At 36.6% G+C, this 21,101-nt stretch overlaps 2 protein-coding genes across 3 annotated transcripts in view; one reads left to right on the forward strand and one right to left on the reverse strand.

The window, feature by feature from the left end:
* LOC308704853 (B-cell scaffold protein with ankyrin repeats-like) overlaps positions 1 to 21,101 on the forward strand; it is a gene marked incomplete at both ends in the record, with an annotated part of 140,737 nt that overhangs the window by 68,942 nt on the left and 50,694 nt on the right. The window lies entirely within an intron of this gene.
* On the reverse strand, positions 10,507 to 19,139 carry LOC308687229 (uncharacterized protein). 2 transcript variants are annotated; one of them, XM_081359592.1, is made up of 10 exons: positions 18,043 to 19,139; positions 17,665 to 17,716; positions 17,386 to 17,570; positions 17,114 to 17,211; positions 16,436 to 16,769; positions 16,168 to 16,278; positions 15,894 to 16,003; positions 12,624 to 12,834; positions 11,432 to 11,557; positions 10,507 to 10,582 (listed from the first exon to the last, which is right to left on the reverse strand). In XM_081359592.1, the coding sequence occupies exons 3-10, from the start codon at positions 17,567 to 17,569 to the stop codon at positions 10,563 to 10,565; spliced, it is 1,194 nt and encodes a 397-aa protein (XP_081215718.1). In that variant the 5' UTR covers position 17,570; positions 17,665 to 17,716; positions 18,043 to 19,139; the 3' UTR covers positions 10,507 to 10,562. The 2 variants fall into 2 exon arrangements, with proteins under 2 accessions (XP_081215718.1, XP_081215717.1); XM_081359591.1 differs by having other exon boundaries at positions 17,665 to 19,139.

The following is a 21,101-nucleotide window of genomic DNA, read 5'->3' on the forward strand; positions in this document are numbered from 1 at the left end:
ACAGACGGCAGGATCCATAAGCCCACTTGCGCACAATTGTATTTTTCTGTGTTTACAGTAGTGTATTGTTTGTTTTATTTTTGATTTAACTGAATTTACTGTACTGTAAAATATACTAATGTAATGTAATGATTTTCAATTCAGTATTTCATTTTTTGGTTGTTGTGAAAACATGCCCTCTGTGGAACTGAATAAAAACATTGAAAACAAAAGACTGCAGTTTTTTATATAAAGTAGACTAGTGTGTTGCTGCTGATCTGAAAGTGTATTCATATGATGCAAGTGGGTATCATTTTGTCATCAGAGTGACATTTTGACAAAGGATTGTTAGGTTTTGATAGCAGTTTCAATTTGACATAGATGTGAATGGTTTATTTCCCAGTGCTGTGTCTTATTTGCTTGTGTGTAGAGTTTTGACACAATGAGCCAAGTTTTGCAAAACGTGTTCAAGCAACGGGCAAAAACTGTAATTGATTGAATTTAATTTGGCCCAAACATCTATTTTTAACCCTCTGGGGTCTAAGGTGTTTTTGGGGTCCTTGAGATGTTCTGACATGCCCTGACATTTTTGCTTTTTTCAGTTGCTTATAAACATGTTAATGGCAAAAAAAAAATTACACACTATTTAGCACAAACAGGGCTACCATGAAATGTGAGCAACAAGAATGTACATGTCTGCATTTTTGAGAGAATAATGTTTATGCATGGTTATTGAAAAAACTAAAAACTAAAGTTTCTGAAATTAGGCCATAAAACACATTCTAAATATGTGCCAATAAGACTTTTGTCTAAAAGATGTCATCGCCTAGTGTTTTTTCTTCAAAATTAGGACTGGGCGATAAAACGATAACGATAATTATCGTGATATAATTTTTCTCGATAAAACGATATCAAGAGTTTGATAAATGTTCGATAATGTTTATGCGGCAAAAGCGGAACGAAACTCATTTGAACCGCGCGCCACACGGACCGTTTATCCGCTCGGCTCTAAGTCCAAACGGTAGCGCAGCGCGAGCTCACTAGAAGAGATGCGTTTACTCTGATCGCTCTCGTCACGAGATCCAGTGAGAAGCGCTTGAATTCAGCGAAGAACGCAATGTCTCCGTGATTTAAACCAGTTTAAAGGCAGATGAAACAGCGCTGACAAACGGGAGAAACACTGTGCGCAGAAGGCTTTTCCGGCTACAAATTCCCATCATTTACCATGGATTTACTGTGATGTTAGCCTAGTAATATTAACTGCACAATGAAATGTGGGATATACATATTGAAGTGTATTATATTATTAATGTAGACGATGTATTAAAGGAGTGATGGAATATAATTACAGTATTTAATAATGTATTTAGGCTACTGTTTTTCATACAAATACAATAGAAACCATAAAGTTACATTTTGCCATGATAGTGAGGTTATCATGATCTAAATGCATGATACTGGATGACCAATCGTTAAGTTTAATAAAACTCAAACAGTCAGAATATTACATTTTACCAAATAAAAATTAGCACATGCATAAACTAAGAAATGAATTGTCCAATAAAGATATTTATTTTGTTAAAGAAAAATGACAAATGTTTGAATGTTCTACCTCAGATTTGTGAAATGTTCACCAGTTTGGCAAGAGTTTTTGTCATGATATGTTCTGACAATAAAGAGTAGTTTAAAACCACAATTAACGCTCTGGTTTCTACAGCTTTCACTTAGGAGCAAAAATCTGCCTTTAAACTTGAAAGAAATAAAGATTTGACTTTTATCGTGATAATTATCGATATCGACTGATATAAAAAAAATTATCGTGATATTTTTTTTTGGCCATATCGCCCAGCCCTATTCAAAATAAAGTGAAAATCACCCTGCCTTATCATTCACATAACACAATACATTGATTTGAATTTTGCAAAGCACTTTCTGTTTGGAAAGGCCATATGCGGAGTGGGCTTCAACGGTCATGTATATGTAGTGGTTCACACCTTAGGAGACAATGGGGCCTGCATACTTAATTAGCCATTCATTCAGGTGAGTCACTGAGCCACAAGAATATTTATCTTCTCCCCAAATTTGTCAATAATAAAACACAATAAAAGTTATTTAAAGAAAGGGCTTATATTTACCTTTTAATAGTTTGTTTACATCTACTTTGTAAATATATTTTTTTATTAAAAAGGTTACAATTACAACAACAATTCAAGAATCTTTCTTTGTAAAAACTAAAGTATATATTTTATCATACATATTTCAAAGTTAAGGATTTGATTGATTATTTGATAACTTTATTTTTGACAAAACATATTATATTTAACATAAGCAAATATTGGCAAACAAAAGCTTATTTGAGGTGGCAGATATTTTACAGTAAAAATGTATAATCTATCCAAAACTAATCAACGAAATGTTGTCTTTCATATGTCTGTAACATAGGTCTTTCATTTTTATTATAAGAAATATAAATGTTAATTTGCAGTTTAATACGTTGCTTATACAAATACATTTTATTTCAACATATTTTAGTCGATATTTACTGAGTGTAGCAATACAGTTTGCTAAAACCAAAACATTCATACACAAACAGAAACGCCTGACTGTAACATTGTTTTTATGAAATATTAGGGCATATAAATGTTACTTTTCAGTTTAAAACGTTGCTTATACAAATAGCCTACATTTTATTTCAACATAGGCTATTTCTGTCGATTTTTACTCAACTCAGTATAGCAATACAGTTTGCTAAAACATCATCATTCATTCACACAGAGACGCAATTTAAATTTAAACTGTCTTTTTGCGAGCTGTGGTAAACAGCGCGCATCTCTGCGGCTGCCGTTCATTCATTCACAGAAACGCGATTAACTTGAGAAGGAAAAAAAAACTTACTACATATTCGGATCCTCTCTCCTGCAATACCCGCACTCTGAGGTAGATTATCCATTATTAATATTTCTCACAGCGCTGCCAGATGGTGTAAACACGTAGGCTACAATGGTCTGAATAAACTTGTTTTCTCGAGCTGATATGGGGGCGTTCACAGGTTTGCTTGGATTGCCTCAGTAGTTTGCGTTTGAATAGCACGCGCTCTCCGTGGGCGGAGTCACATTACCTTTGAATTAGCTCTAATGAGCTCGACTGGGATCGCTCTCTTTTAATACAGATTTCACAAGATGAGAATATTTGTTTTTTATATAAATTACCTCATTTAAAAGCATAGAATTCAAGCTTCATGTCTGTGTATCTGTATGTCTGTTTGACTGAGTATTCGCTGAGTTACAGTTCATTTTCGGACGCGTTTCAGATTGGTCTTCACTGAGAGAGAGAAGGCAGAACTCGCATCACGTTTATTTTTCTTTATTTGGCAAAAAGCACAACACTTTGTTTTTATTGTGCGTATACACAAAAATAATACACATTTAACAGAATCGATTGATGTATGAAACTTGCTTGTAATTTCAAAGTCCACAGAGCAAAATTAATTTCTTTTGAACTGAACTGAAAAAAAGCGAGCTGGTATCGCCGGCGATACCGTCGACCCCAGGGGGTTAAATCTTCCTAGAGCCGAACCTAGGCTTTATTTAAACTCTGTCAAGTCAAGTCACCTTTATTTATATAGCGCTTTTTACAATACAGATTGTTTCAAAGCAGCTTTACAATAATAACAGGAAAATAATGCAGCAGAGTTTGTTTATTTGTTGTTACAGCAGATCTAAAAGAAAATAGCGTCCATAGTCCAGTTTAAGTAAGTTCAGTGATGGTTAATTTTTGTTGTAAAAAAAAAGTTTAGTAATATATATATATGTGTGTGTGTGTGTGTATGTGTATATGTAATAGTTTAGCAGCACATTTGATTATTCTTTTTAACTCTTTACTTATATTTTACCCATTTATAGGAAGCTATGTCACTTTGGGGTCCTCTCGCCTTCTGTTTAACGTGGGTCTCACGATCACAAACTCGTCAGTTTTCGGTCACTAAACAGAGGTAATTGGCTAATATACCTGAGATGGTCGCATTCACATTTACACAATCAAAGATACTTTTGTATAGCCCCCCATAGTTTTTGTATACACTTGAATTTAAAATTAATGTTTTCTTCTACTACTACAGATATAAGTCGACTAACATTACTTCTCTTATAATAGCTTTGGATTGGCCATGCCGTGGTTTCCCACGTACACTTATCTAAAGTAACATTAAATTAAAACAGAGGTAAGACACACCCAAATTTAGGTTGGTCAAGCAGCATTTTGCTGTCCTAAATGGAAAGTCACTTCTTGTCTTTACAAAACCAAGTACACTTGAATTAGTGCCAAATATTTGTCATCACTAATCTGACGCAGATTTTGCGGTAACTTATGAATCCGTTTAATCTATTTGGGCAAGTCAGTCAATTTCAGAGCAAGTCAGAATAAAATCAAATGTTTACAATTTTATTATGTCAGGTAAATCTATCCTGCCAGTGCCAAATGCATAATCAGTTCAAAGATAATCAATAAAATTTTTGCTTAGAGATTCAGGCCCCATCCAGACTACTGCGTTTTCGTTTAAAAACGGAGACCTTTTGCTACGTCTGCACCTCCCGTCCAGACTAAAACGGCAAAAACGGAGACCCAAAACGGAGAAGTTTAGAAACGCTGCAGACCCGTTTTTCGTTTTGAATCTCCGGAGGGCGTTTTAGTGAAGACGGGTCAAAACGGAGGACTTTAGAAATGATGATGCAGAGGCTCACGCTCGGCTCTATGATTGGGTGTCATCAGTCATGGAGTATACACAGGTAATATTCAGTACCAGTAAACTCCACCCGCTTGAACAGTTTCTTACAGTAAGAAACTGCTGCGTCTCAGGCGCCTTACGGTAAACGGTGTACGGTAAACGCGTGCATGCTAGAAATAGAACCGACGCCTATTTTTCATGGACACGCAAGCGTGTTGGAAGCGTTTCCAGGCAAAATAGAATAGGAAAAGATGTTTATATGTCAATTTGACACAAATACATATTAATAAATGACATTTTGATGTTTGAAAGCATTTTTTTACAGTCTATGTTTGAAAGTCTCTAGGTTTACACCGGCACGCGCATGCCCAGTGTTGGTGAATGGTCACGTGATCCACGTTTACAGTCGTTTTAATGTGGATGGAGATCAATTCTAATACGCAGCTAAAACGCTGGTGTGGCCGGAGATATTCGTTTTAATTCTCCGTTTCTAAACTAAAACGCAGTAGTGTGGATGGGGCCAAAGAGTAAAAGATGTAGGCTAAACCCGACATTTAGAAAAATACATAATGCTGAGGTCTTTGAGGTCCTTCAACAATATGGGCTGATCTGAGGTACAGAATTGTGCCCTGAACCCTCTTCAGCATCTCCCTAAATACTCAGACCAAGGCAGAAACCTCTTTTCAAATGTAAACATGAATTCACAATGGGAATTTGCATTAATCACTGTCTCAGACTTACTGGGGACAGGAGTTGATTTACATGGGGGCACACCCACAGCAGTTAAAGGTCCCATTCCATGGATTATTTTAATTATTTTATAATGTTTCCAGGGGTGCCCTTATAATGTTAGTATGTTTTTTAGATCAAAAATTGTTATAATTTAAAAATAAAAGGCATATTTCCTAGCCTGTTTTCATTCCCTGGTTTGAATGCTCTGTTTGAAGGGGCGTGTCTGCTGTGAGACTTCAATGTAAATGCCCTCTGCTGTGATTGGCTGACATGCTTGCATATGAAATATCTGGCATTACATGTGGAACTATATGGAAAACTTTAACTATTACAGCTATTATACGTTTTTACTATTACAGCTATCTGGATTAACGAATCGTGAGAAGTTTTTTAGGTATTTAGATCTATTCTCATCACATAAAAGGTTGCAGTGATGATGAGCATTGAGCAGATGACAGTCTGTTGATCGCGTGAAAAAAGATCTTATCATTGCAACGCAGTTTCTGCACTCACTAATGATTTCACCAATGCAAACATGAGGTATATAAATACAGTAAGAGCTTCGTTGTGCAGTGTAACAGCGTCATTGATTTCATAACGAGGTTTGGCAAGTGTCCAGATAAACTCACGCTGTGTGATCAACAGCTTGGGCGATTGGAAAGGGATTGTTCTTTGATCGCTTTCTGTATATTAATCACAGTTTAAGTAAGATTATTTTCATCCTACTAAGAGAAATGATGTGAAGTTAATCGCTACTTCCATAGTGAATCACTACTTACTGCTTGCTGGTATATATTTGAAATTGTCCCCTTCGTCAGTATGAAACGCTGAGAGAAGCCTGCTTGATATTATCCCAGGTTAGAAAAACAGTCCGTGGTGAGATGGACAGAGCAAACTAACAACTTCGAATTAAACTTTTGCGGTACCCGATTATAGATAAACATCAACCATGTCTGTTGACATTTCGCCATCAATACGCCTGTGTTCCTGTGGGCGAAGGTTAGTCAAAACACGGTTCTGGTGATGTCACTAATGAAGGAAGTAGAGGGGTGTAGTCCAATCCAGCCGTTTTTTGTAGTCAACTTCTGTTAAATAAAATATCTCGCTTGGCATTGAACTTTGAGCTTTATAATTTTACAGATATTATTTATACTCTAACAACAACATTACACACTAACTAAAGTTTGAAACATGGGATCACGCAGAACGGGACCTTTAACAAGCTATCTCTAAACTCGCCACACCTTATTACCTTTTTGGTTTACTTCTGTGGGAATGAGATCTTTGTACCAGTCGCACTGAGAATTTGTCATCCTCTCCATTCCTTTCTCTTAATGATCTTATTGAAGTTGAAGGAGCTGGGGGGCAGACTGTACCATACTTGGGCTATACTGAGTTTATATAACAGTTTCCACACTTGCACTTGTCATTCCAAACGACAGCAGTTATGCTGCTCCCAAAGACAAATTCCATTATGCAATATGCCTTAACAGCATATTATGTACAAGGTTATGCTCTTAATAATCCTAATACTAATAAAAATTACAGACAATGAATAACAAAAGCTCAGAAAAGTGTTTTGAATCAGTAAATGTACATTTCAAACGTTTTATTTGTAACAAATAGCCTATTAAACTAGAGACAAAGTTATGAAGTTAGTTTGAAGAGCCGGGACTCGAAATCGGATCGCTTGTAGCACCGCGAGGGCCGGCACATGCTGTAGCATTGCCCACAAGGCTATCGTCTTAACACTGTTTTTACTCATGAATAGTCTAATGCATGTAGTATTTTTATATTGAAATGTTTTATATTTTTATAATGAAATGTTTTTATTATTTATTAAAGAAAATTATGCTGATCATAACAACCTACTGTATTTCATTCTTCTTACACGACACCATTTTAACAGAAAACTCTTAGGTTCTCTCTACGCAAACTTTAAAAATGTGAACCTGTGAGAACGTTGATGGCATGCACATGCGTATTACGAGTTCAGTCTATAGGGATGCGCGTTTGAATATATGTGCGCAGGTGTGTAGTCCTTCCCTACAAACCAACCCTCAACAAACTACTTGTCTGGCCTTAAAATGTATAATACAGAATTTTTATCGCTTCCGCATAGCCACGTAAACCGGAATTATCTCAACAACGCTTTATCTGTAGAGACATAAAGGGAGGGGAGGGAGGCCTTCACAGGGGAGAGACTAGTTGACACTTCAGGACGCGCTGTCGTCCTGAAGCGTATATAAATGCCATTTCGTAGATGCCATTCTTTTTCTGATGTAACGAGTACATCAGGATTTATAGGATGTGTTAATCTAATCTATGCAGCCTAATATTGAATAATAGAAGTCTATAATGTGTTATGTGTATGCTAGGTCAAAGATATGTGTTTTTAGTCTAGCTTTGAACTGACAGAGTGTGTCTACTTCCCGGACAATATTAGGAAGACTGTTCCAAAGGTTTGGTGTTAAATAGGAAAAGGATCTACCGCCAGCAGTCAATTTAGATATCCTGGGTATTATCAACTGGCCGGAATTTTGAGATTGCAATAGACGTGAAGAATTATAATGTGTTAAGAGCTCGCTCAAGTACTGGGGAGCTAAACCATTTAGTGCTTTGTAAGTAATCAGCAATATTTAAAAAATTGTACGATGTTTAATAGGGAGCCAATGCAGTGTTGACAGAACGGGGCTAATATGGTCATACTTCCTGGTTCTGGTAAGAACTCGCGCTGCTGCGTTTTGGACCAGCTGTAGTTTATTTATTAAGCGTGCAGGGCAACCAGCCATAAAAGCATTACAATAATCTAGCCTTGATGTCATGAACGCATGAACTAACTGTGCTGCATTTGTCAATGAGAGCATATGACGTAATTTAGATATATTTTTAAGATGGAAAAATGCGGTTTTACAGATACTAGACACGTGACTTTCAAATGAAAGATTGGTACCAAAGAGCACACCCAGGTTCCTAACAGACGACGAAGACTTGACAGAGCAGCCATCAAGTGTTAGACAGTATTCTAGGTTTTGATTTTTTGATTTGATTTATTTTATTTTCACAACAAAAACATAAATAAAAAAAACAACAACAGTGTTATACATTTCACAAAAAGAATGTGATGGACAATTGCCGAAAAACCCTCAAGGGGCTTAATTAGTGGCAATCTCCATAGAAACAATTATATTTAACAAATTAAAAACATATTATAAAACAATTTAAAATTGGATTTAAAGCACAAACCCATATGGAAAATGCAAACAACTTAGTAACAACAATTTTACTCTCTGTTTAAACTGTTCTTTAGAAACCTCAATAAATGATGTGGGAAAACTGTTCCATACCTTTGACCCTCTGTATAATATACTAAACTGTGTTTGAGTCGTACGAGAGGTTATTACGTGATGACGTTTTTTGTCCAATAATTCGAATCTCTGTTTTTTCAGAATTAAGTAGTAGGAAATTACTAGTCATCCATTTTTTGATATCAGCTATACATTCCGTTCATTTTGTGAATTGGCAAGTTTCGTCAGGGTGTGAAGAAATATAGAGCTGCGTATCATCAGCATAAGAGTGAAAACTATTGCCATGCTTCCTAATGATATCTCCCAAGGGTAGCATGTACAGAGTGAACAGCAACGGTCCGAGTACTGAGCCTTGTGGTAAACCATACTGAACTTTTGATCGATAAGACATCTCTTCATTTACTGCTACAAACTGATAATGGTCAGATAAGTATGATTTAAACCATGCTAATGCAGTTCCACTAATGCCAACATAATTTTCGAGTCTATTTAAAAGAATTTTGTGGTCGATTGAGTCAAATACAGCACTAAGATCGAGTAAACTAATAGAGAGATACAACCACGATCGGATGATAAGAGCAAATCATTTGACACAAATGAGAGCTGTCTCAGTACTATGGTACGGTCTAAATCCTGATTGAAAATCCTTGCATATATCATTTCTTTCTAAAACATAGGAACATAGTTGTGAAGATACAGCCTTTCTACTAGGGGTGTAACGATTCATCAACTACATCGATGTATCGATTATATTCCTATGATCCAACTACATCGATCTGTGCTCGGCAAGTTGGCCTTCCGGACGACATATATCGATCTAACATCGTTTTAAAAGGTAATGAATCGATTGTATCGATACTAGGAAATAACGCATTGGATTTAAGCACGTCAGACTTTATATGGATGTTTTTTCTTAGCACTTTTAATGATAAAGGCGTTAAACGTTACTCAATTCAGTCTGCCTATCCCTGCTGAAAAAAACAATAGAAACCATTACAGAATTGCTAATGGTTTCCACTACAAAACCATTACAAACCATCAGCCGTTAACCATTAAAACCATTACCAAGTGGAGTCCATTACGTAGTGTGTTTTGGGCCATATTCCATTAGGATTTATTGGTTTTAAGGGTTTCCATTACAAATTTGTATTGGTCATGATTTGTATTTTAATGGTTTCCATTACAGTTTTTGTATTGGTTCTGATGGTTTCATTACAAATTTGTATTGGTCTTGAATTGCACATATTTAATGGTTTCCATTACAGTTTTTGTATTGGTTCTGATGGTTTCATTACAAATTTGTATTGGTCTTGAATTGCACATATTTAATGGTTTCCATTACAGTTTTTGTATTGGTTCTGATGGTTTCATTAAAAATTTGTATTGGTCTTGAATTGCACATATTTAATGGTTTCCATTACAGTTTTTGTATTGGTTCTGATGGTTTCATTACAAATTTGTATTGGTCTTGAATTGCACATATTTAATGGTTTCCATTACAGTTGTGTATTGGTTAAGATTTGTAGGTTTGATGCTTTTAGCTGTTAATAATTAGGACATTAACTATAGTTTTTAATAAATTAATTTGAATTATAACTACTATTATACACAATTGATATAAACTTCACACCAACTTTTCAATAGCTTACAGCTCAGGTTTTGTTTTGCAAAAAGAACATGCACCCGAAATACAAACTATATACAGTATTAAGACCTGCTTTTTTACTCAACCCAGCTGGAAATAAACATCTGACACAAAATATTAATATTACATTTTTATTACTTAATTCAGTTTTTTTACATTAACACATTGTGTGTCTTCACTTGGGCTGACTGAGACCTGCAACAAGAAGGAGAATTCATTAGGACAATGTACCTCTTAAACCACATTACCAGTACATAAGATTATTCATACATTATATATTTATATATATTCATCCAACATCTTTGGGCGTACTTTGAGCAGATTCAAGATCTTTGTAAACTTTACAGCATTACAGTCATCTTTTATTTAATCTTCTCCAGGTGTAGGTTTTAAATTATAAAACAGATAGTTCAACTAGGATGCACCGAAATCATTTAAGTGATAAATAAATAAATACATAGGTAAATTGGCTATTTGGCTAAACTGATTTACCAGTATTTTTTAAAAAGTCCTGTTCACACACGATCTCTTAACAGTAATTCACCAGTGAGGACTATGTGTGAAAGGGGCTAATGATGTAATGAGGTCCCAGGTGTTTGTTATGTTTTAGAGTTTTACAGTGGCTTATAAAGCAATTCAGCCAATCATGAGGACCGGAACCATCCATTTTACAACACTACTCGAGCACTCAAGAAGTGTAGGAACTGATGTGTCAAAGAAAGTGGTCAAGCTTTCAACAAAAAAAGCTGCTCAACAGTTACCCAATGAAATGATGAACATATAAATCTACAAAGATATTATTTCAACCCTTTATTCAAAAACAGAACTGACAGTGTTTTTTTTTTCAAAGATGTTATAATCTTTAACAAAATGTTTGACATTGTTTGACAAGCACATGCACACAAAAGTCTCGCGCAGTTGGATAATAGGTAATAATTGCAATACAACCCCTTCAGGCTGATTCAAGACGGGGTTGTATTTGCTATAACAATCGCCTCGCTATACATTATCCCTTACTTAAGAAATGGGTATTTAAATACTTACCAGTGATAGTTTTTGTCCTGTTTATATCACTGATCTTCTCAGCCAGGTATTTCCGTACACTTAGGAGGCGCTTATTTATTTCCTCTGAGGTGTGACCCCTTTCCTCCAGCCTCTGAGACAGACACTCTGTTTAGACACACACACACACACACACACACACACACACACACACACAAATAAATAAATACATTTTTTACTTCAAGTACTGATCATGACTAATGATTTACCAAATAATTTGTAAATACAAAGTGTTTTGTGTACAATGTGATAATGGAATGACAATAATTCGAGGATGTACTGGAAAAAAAGTAGCACCAGGATGCTTTTCAGAGTAATTAAAACATTTTAAATCTGACCACACAGGAAATTAAGTAGAATATGATGCTTGACAACTGAAATCTGAAGTTATACAGTGACAATTTAAGGAGGTAGAGCACACAGAACCACAAAGCTCCAGGTGCTGGTTGCTCCAGCTGGACATACACCCGGTTGTGTTTTTTAATTCAAGTACTGATCATGACTAATGATTTACCGATTATTTTTTCAGGAGCAGCTTCTTAGCAAAACCAGCTATATACTGACCCTCGTTTATAAAGCAGTCTGGTGAGAAATGATTCGCGAAACATGAAAGCATTGACGTTGATCGTGGGGAATATTCCCTTTGAAAACAAAACTCTGCCACTGCGTCTTCAGCGGTTTGGATTTAGGAACATCAAAATGACTGCTGTGTTCCTTATTTAGTTTATTAGTTTATAATAACGTGGACAGTGTCTTTTGATAAAAGAGCAGCTTTAGCCTCTACGGCTAATTTCCAGCTGTAGTCCCCGGCCAGTTGTTAATAGGCATACATTTACATTTAGTCTTTTTTTAGCGTTCTGGGGTAGCGTTCTGAATCATCTGTAGTGGTTTAATTGCACATGATGGAAGTCCAGCCAGAAGAGCATTGCAGTAAGCCTAGATATGACCAGAGTCTGGACGAGAAGTTGTGTTGCATGCTCAGTTAGGTAAGGCCTGATCTTCCTGATGTTGTGCAGTGCAAACCGGCATGATCAAGCTGTCTTTAACTAAAAATCGACTAAAAATGACGTTAGAAAAATCAAGAGCCTACCAATTAATCGACTAGTCAACTGGGAGATTACAGCCCTAGTGTCTTGTGTTGAGATTTAATTATAGCTAAATTTGACAGTTTTACCTTTGATAGCGGAGATCTTTTCTGGACTCAGAGGTGGTTTTGCCTCAGCCTCAGGTTTTGCGTTACATTTCATCCCCGTAACACTCCTCTGTTTGAGGACTGTGGTACCCCATATGACTACAGCTAAGCTCTTGCAGAATTTTGAGTCCCCCTCTAATCTCCTCACGATGTCCCACTTTCCTGTGGGTATCAGGACTCCATGTCCTAGATCCTGAAAGAAAAAAAAAAAAAAAAAAAACATTAATATGCATAAGACCATTTTACCTCATTTAAAAGTAGAGGTCGACCATTATATTGGTTTTACTGATTACTTGGCACCAATAGGTAGCAGGTAACTAAGGGGGCCATGGCGATGCAGGTAGTTTGAGGAGTCATGTAGGACTGGCCTCCGTGGCTCTTGACTTGACTCTTGGCCACGATGGCTGGAGAAGTATGTACTTTTTTGCGTATTTTGTGGTTGGGTATTATTTAAATGAGGAACATTATGACTTCATGAGATCCAGAAAAATTGTATTATGAATTTATAATGCATGACTACCGTGCTGTTTCAGGGCTCGCAAAATTTCAAAATCGCTGGTAGCCCTTCGGGCAGGCTCTCTTCGTATTTTGGTAGCCCCGAAATGAATTTTACTAGCCCAGATAAAAAGACAATTTTTAATGTAGAAAATTTGTTAGGAGTCAAAACAATGAATCAAAAACCTTTTCAAAACACAAAATATCAACAAATATGCATCTGGTTCTAACTGAACTGAAATGTGTGTGACCAGTATGGAACATGAATCAGTGTGTCTGTGGCTCAGCCCCCAATGAGGGTATGAAAAAACAAACAAAAAAAACACGTAACACTTTAGTTTAGGGTCTAATGCTCACTATTAAGTTTCATTAACATGCAGATGGCAGGGTTTTATCATCACTGAGGTCCCGAATGTGAGGCAGGCTAGTCAGGGGGGTTCGGGGGCACCCCGAGAAAATGTTGATTTCTCTGATCTACATATGTGCATTTTAAGATGTTTTAAAGGCCAAAAAAATGGATAACAATAGCTTTAAAACCATGTAAGTGGGCAGCTGATTATTTTTCTCTCCTCATCAGCACACTCCTATTGATACTTTGCAGTCACGTGACTACCATGGATACCTGGCGGGCAACAAACGGGTATTTCCAACGTAGAGTCCTGTAGTTCCAGGTCTTTCTAGTAGCTATCAAGTCTGTTAGCGAGCTAGCTGCATATGGACTAGGATTAACTCCAAGATAATAACTCCTAAATTGTGTAAAGCAGACAAGTTTTTTAAAGATAATAGAGCAGTAATAATTCCTCCGTAAATAATCTAACGTTAGCTCTACTGTTGGGTCATCTCTGGTTCTCATTGAAAATCATAGATATCGCAAACCTCAAAACAACCTATCACACACTTCTGTTATTGTTAGCAAAAGACGACAGCTGTTACTGTACGTTCACACCGCCACCGGCGAGAGCGTCAAAGTGCCCGGAAATCATTCATTTTCAATGAATTTTGCTGCTCTCGCCAGCGGCGGTGTGAACATAACGTTACAGTTAGTCTAGCTTAGATTCATAACACAAACAGCTGACTCGCCGAACCAGCTGGTAAATATTGGTGGTGTTGATTGACAAAACTACAGTAACTTAAAGACACGATTAATTACATGATCATACACCCATTGTGTTCAAACAAATGTTGAAATTACCTTTGATGGTAATAGGCACAGACGTGTGTATACTGTGAAGGTTGCTTATCTCATCAACTATCTGGCATGTCGTTTACACCTCAAAACACCAACTTTTGTATAGTAAAACTGGCGACCCTTGATTAGTTTACTGGGTTTCGTTGCTGGAGAACGACGTTCTTGCCCGCCAGACAGTACTTGTGACGTCAAGTGCAAAGTATCAATTCTCTTTCTTTTTCTCTTGCTCTGTCTCTTCCCCTCCTAAAGCTGAGCTTTGACTGATATAGGCTTTTCATTTTTGTCTGTCAGTGAAGTAAACATAGGGTCAACTGATAGGTTGATTTATGAATCATTTTCTCAGACACATTCCTTTACTGAAAGCTACTAAGAAAGCTAGGTAGCCTAACTAAGTTTATTAAATTCATTCACAATATGTACACATTCATTATTGATCTTCTTCCTAATATAGGGCCGTAGACAGGGCTTTATAAATCAAAGAGGTCCTACATTTAAGGTTATTAGGGAGTTCAAATTTTTTATTTCTCTGATATGTCCATTTCAAGACGTTTGAAGGCCAAAAAAGGATAAGAAATAGCTTTAAAACAATGTCAGCGGGCAGTAGATTATGTGTCAATACTTGCTCTCACTTCTTATACATTACTCTTTCTTCTTCTCTCAGTCTCCTCATCTTGCCCTGTCTCTTCCCCTCCTAAAGCTGAACTTTTTTTAATTTACTGAAGGCTACAAATTGTATATTAATTCTCAATATGTACACATTCATTATTAATCTTGTGCCTAACATGAAAACGGATTTGTTAATGCTCTGTTAAATGTCCCCTCACAATGACAGTAAACTAATTATTAGTCACGTTACATAGGCCTATTTTCAGTTCAAAATGGCGAAATTCGACAAAAGTATATTCGTTTGTCTGATTATTTTTGTCATTCGTTTCACATTTATGACCTAAAAAAACTGTCAAATATGAAATGTTTAGTTTAGCTACTAACATCTTATCTCGCACTTGACCGTAAACTGAGTCGCTCTGCTCAAATTCGCTCTCAGCAGCTTCTGTGAATATAAACCCTGCCTACTTTGATTTGATTGGTCATCTCAAATATTCTGACATTGACAGACCAATGAGACTCAGGTGAACACACACACACACACACACACACACACACACACACACACACACACACACACACACACACCTGTTTCTGATATGTGCTCTGCTCTGCGCTGCTGCGGATTGAAGATGAAGACGCGTTGAATCTGATTATAACAAGACTGAAGCGAACACTATTTCAGATAGCCCGTCGGGCAGGCCGGTTATGCATTTTGGTAGCCCGACTTGAAAACACAATAGCCCCGGGACGTCGGGCAGCCGATTTTGCGAGCACTGTGTTTCATTGTGATTAATCGTGCAGCCCTAGTTTAAAATAAGAATACTAATACCACAGCTGAATAAAAAAATTTTTAAGGGTATACAGGGATAAACTAGATAACCTGGCTTCTCAAGACTCCCCTGCTTTGCATTAAAATGATAGGAATATGTAGAGTTTGTGTTTTACAGTCTACGAAATACCTTGTCATCCCTGTGTCTTATGCTCTGCTCCTCTGCTTCTGGACCTTGAACTGGCTGCTGTGGGAGTGGAGTCTGGCCTGCAGAAGAGGACTGTGGCTCCTTTTGTGTTACTGTAATATCAGAGTAAAGGCCCATTCACACCAAGAATGATAACTATATTCGTTTTTTTTATCAATCACTGCCTATAACTTACATTTGAATGTGTCCAATTCTTTCTAAGAACTTTAAAAACATGCATGTAAAATTAATAGTCAAACAGTTTGAAAATGCTCACGTTTGAGTATTATAGCCGTTTGCTCCTCTGCTGGTTCTTCTGGACCGTGAACTGGCTGCTGTGGGAGTGAAGTGTGGCCTGCAGAAGAGGTCTGTGGCTCCTTTTGTGTTACTGTAATATCAGATTAAGCAACACTTTTAATAGTTTTGTTGCAATAAAAAATAAAAAATCACAGGCTATAACTTACATTTGAATATGTCCAATTCTTTCTAAGAACTTTAAAAACATGCATGTAAAATGAATAGCCAACCAGTTTGAAAATGCTCACTTTTTTTGTTTTGGAAGAGCTCCTCTTGGAGATGAAGGTTTAACCGCCTTAGCTGCTGCAGTTCAGCTTTCGTGTCCCTATTCTCTTCTTTTAAACATTTAATTTTCTTCTCTTTTTCTTCATTACTCATCTCCTCCTCTCGCATCCTTTTTTTGATGTTGTAGTACTTGTCTTGCAGTTCCTTGTGCACATCCAAGGGGACATACTCATTGTGTGTTTCGTAACTGCTCTGGACAACTTTTTTCTTTTCTTTTAGGATTTCCATTAAAGTTTTCCGTTTCTGTATGCTTTGGACTGCTGGCTTTTTTTTTTTCTGGTCATTTGTCTTGTCACACTATAAAATAAACCAAAAATATTTTTTTAACAGCAGAATTTACAGACATATGTCATAGTGACCGACTGATAGGGAACTACATTTCCCATGATGCTATTTAGATAATTTCACTGAAATTACAGATTCAGAGAACTGAAACAAGCAAAATGCAAAGTGTGTAATGTTGTGATTAACCTCATAGCTTTGATTGGTTTGGTTCATGACTTACAACACTTTAATGGAGACTATTTTTTAAATCCCTATGGTATAAATTTATGAAAAAACTACCTCCAATGCTGAAAAATGTGCAGCAATAATGCACTCAATTGTATTACTTAAGAGATGCATTAGCCTACATAGCTTACAGATGGATTCTTGGAGCTTTTGGTAGATGACCAGTCTTCCTCATCACTGTTGAGTGGGGGTATTGAGATTCGCTCGCGCTTTAATTCCTCTTCAGATTCTGAAGAATAGAAGAAAAAATAACTACAGTTCTTTGTCACCACCAGTAAATATGTTAAGTGGTTGTTTGAGAATCTTTTGTAACAGTAACTGTAATACCCACATCTATGATTCCAGCAGTGCAACAAATAGTTTGACTGATATACTTATATATAGTGTAGCTTTAAATACCTACCAGCCAGTTTTAATATCTGTGCTTTGTAGTATTGCCCCTGGTCCTCTGGCGATTTCTTCCACAAAATGTTATATTTTTTCTTTGTTTCAAAATCTTTCACATCTTTTGGACAGAAGCCTTTTATGTGGTCCAAGGGCACTATCTGTCGGATGTTGTCGTCGATATAACGGACGTAGGCAAACATGCTAACATACAAGACAAACGACAGTTAATAAAAACACATTTTATATAAATTACTTTGTATTAGCAATACAAAATGTTTTATTTGTGAATAATTACCTTGCAGCCACTCTCTGTTGCAAGCCAACGTTAAGTTACTTGCTCTGTTTCACTAGAATGCAAATAACCAAATTACAAGAAACATGACATAAAGGTCAAATAAAACGAATGAAATGGCATGTTTATTAGGCTGCTGTCGACCTAAAGCACGAATAACGTAACATATCGGATTGTTTAACTGTTTACGTTCACTTAAGACATATTCTCAACCAACTGTATACTACTGGGCAAGACATTGACTGTGAAATTAATTCGGTAACGTTAGCTGCTTATTTGCTACTTGCACTCTGTCTGTGTCAGCCTTTAATTACTTTTTTTTATACTATCAACAGACTTAACCTTACGTGGCAACGTATGTTAATAAGCAGTCTTACTTACTGTAGCAATGTTGATTTTACATTTAAGTATAAATACATACACAGCCCGTTATCAGCTAACAATGGCTGGCGGTCCACCAGCATTGGGCGGCAAAAGTCAGCGGCTTGACACGGTCGGACAAAATATTATAATATAACAAAATATAACACCATCGGCAACACGACCAATCTGGACCAACAGTCTAAACCGTGGTATGCCAGAAAACACTTATTATGAACCAGCGGCTCGGTAGCGGACCGGGAAGGTGGTCCGCTGGAATAACGATGAGCAAAACGCCAGTGGGCCGCCAACTTTGCCACTGGTGGGCCGCCATCGGCCCGCTGGGCCTATGTTATAGTCTACCTCAATAGCGGACAGGGCAGAAAAGTAAATATTGCATCGAAAATAACAGGAATGAAAAGTATTAATGACACTTACCTGACAGAAAAAGTAAAAAAGGGTGGTTCGTGAACGAGCAGATCAGTTTAAATTATTATACCGTTATTTCAGTTGGAACTGTCACGCGCAAGCTAAGCTCCGCCCCCTTTTTGCGTGATCAACATCTCGTCTCAAGCACTTTTTTCATCATTATTTATTTTTCGGGACAAATATGCGTAGAAATAGGCAAAAATATAAGCTATACCTGGAACCTCAAAGTAAGACAAAGATACCTCGCCAGACAGTGTGTAGATATGACAGGCCAGGTGTTGATGTTGACGAGGAAGAGAGCCAAACAGCCAATGAAACAGGTACCGTAGACGTAGACTATCACGCTTATTATCCAGTAGGATTGTCCCGATTATTTGAATACATTTTATTGTTAAAAAATGTAAATAAAAACGTTAGTACATAGGACGGAGGTGATCCAGCAAAGTCTGACATACTTACTGAAGAATAACTTTTGATTTTTAATTGACAAATAAATAGGCTAAATAAAAACCCAGAGAAATATCCGATTCTCATCGGATATCAAAATAAAAGTCCTCACACATATACCTGTTAAATAAAAGTAACAGTGAAACAGAGATAATGGTCATAAGTTTCATACATCTTTGTCAATTACATTTTTTTGTAGAACCTATTTTTAAAAGGTTATTTAAATATTATAAAATACATTATTTGTGATATATTAACATGTTTTAATGTTTTAATTATTATTTATTTTTATTATTTTAATTTCTTCTATGTAAAGCACTTTGAATTGTCATTGTGTATGAAATGTGCTATATAAATAAACTTGCCTTGCCTTGCCTTTATATATATTTGTATGAGATTTCTTCAGCTTGTTTTTTTCTTGTTGCTTATGGTATTTTAATAGATATGCTCTCAGAGGCAGGGAGTAAGACAAACAGCATACAGAACAGAGAGAGTGAGAGAGACAGCATACAGAACAGTGAGACAGAGAGCATACAGAACAGCCATTCAATGTTGAGTACACCATTTGTGGTATGTGAAAGTTTTGTGAACTGTTTTCCTGATGTATTGAAAGCTATAAAAGACCATAACGTTACACATTCAAAAAATAAGCATGGAAACAGGCAGCTACAGAGTCAGATGAAGTACAATTATTCGCAGTTACTCTTGCTGTTAGTGCAATGTCATGATTGTAACATAACTGTAACATTATTATCAGAATGGTCCAGAAAGTGAAGCAGCCACGATAACAACACTCAACTCCATATGCAAATTATCTGAACTGATGACAGATGAGTACAGTAGTGAGGTAGACGTTGTACCAGGCTCAAGTAGATCTTCAGAAACACATGTGAGTACTAGTTTAGCTTGTTCTAATAAACATTTATCATGTACACTACTAGTCACAAGTTTTAAAACCAATTTGACTGAAATGTTTCTCTCGACATTAAAAACTTTTTGATCTAATTTGTTACAGTATTTATTAATCTTTGTTAACATAAGTTTATAAAAATACAACCGTTTCATGATTGTTACATAGATGTCATGATTGTAACAATTGTAACATAGATGTCATGACTGTTACATAGATGTCATGATTGTTACATAGATTTCATGATTGTAACACGGATGTCATGATTGTAACATAACTATAACATTATTGTCAGAATGGTCAATGGAAAACAGCTGAACTGATGACAGATGAGTACAGTAGTGAGGTAGACATTGCACCAGGCTCAAGTAGACCTTCAGAAACACATGTGAGTACTAGTTTAGCTTTTTCTGATAATTGTTTTTTCCTCTCTCTCAGGTACACATGTACTTCTTTAAGTTTTCAATTATAAATGTATAGTTTTGGAGGGTCTGTACGTTTAAAAAAATATAACTATGAACCTGCGTGAATATGTGTATGAGCAGACCTACACACAACAATACCTTTAACAAAGATGTTGCTTTTTTAAAGGCATGCAGTGGAACAGAGTCAGAGTCTGAGATAGACCATAGGACAGGCAGCACGAAGCAGAACACTGATCCCCTGTCAATGATTGACCTACAGCCTGACATGGACACTGCTTTGTCTGCCACAGGAACTACCACAAAAGCTGAGGCAATGCTCATGATTATGAGCCATGCAGCAAAGCATAAAATAACTGGTTGCCAGTTACATGATTTACTGCAGTTGATTAATAAATTGTTTGGGCAAGAAGTTGTACCTCGATCCAAGTATCTTTTTAACAGAGTGTTTAAAAACAGTTGTGAGGGAGTAGAATTTCAGTTCTACTGCGAAAAATGTTACTTCAACATAGGAACAGTCCAGGAGATCAGTGACAAACAAATTGATGAATGTGGATCATGTGGCAGCACTTTTGATTCTGGTTCTATGAATGGAGGTAACTTCTTTATCAATGTTCCTCTTGCCCCACAAATTCAGACTCTGCTTGAAAGCACAGAAGCGAGTGCCCATTTGAATTATAGGTTTGATAGGCAAAAGAGTCATAATGAGGTGTTGTCAGACATCTATGATGGGGAGAAGTACAGACATTTGTCTGGCCCAAATCAGATCCTCTCAGATTCTCACAACCTATCATACATATTCAACTCAGATGGAAGCCCTGTGTTTAATTCTTCAAAGTTCTCTATATGGCCCATCCACATAATGATCAATG

This window comes from Scardinius erythrophthalmus (genome assembly GCF_964197995.2).
Source record: "Scardinius erythrophthalmus genome assembly, chromosome: 2".
Lineage (NCBI taxonomy): Eukaryota > Metazoa > Chordata > Actinopteri > Cypriniformes > Leuciscidae > Scardinius > Scardinius erythrophthalmus.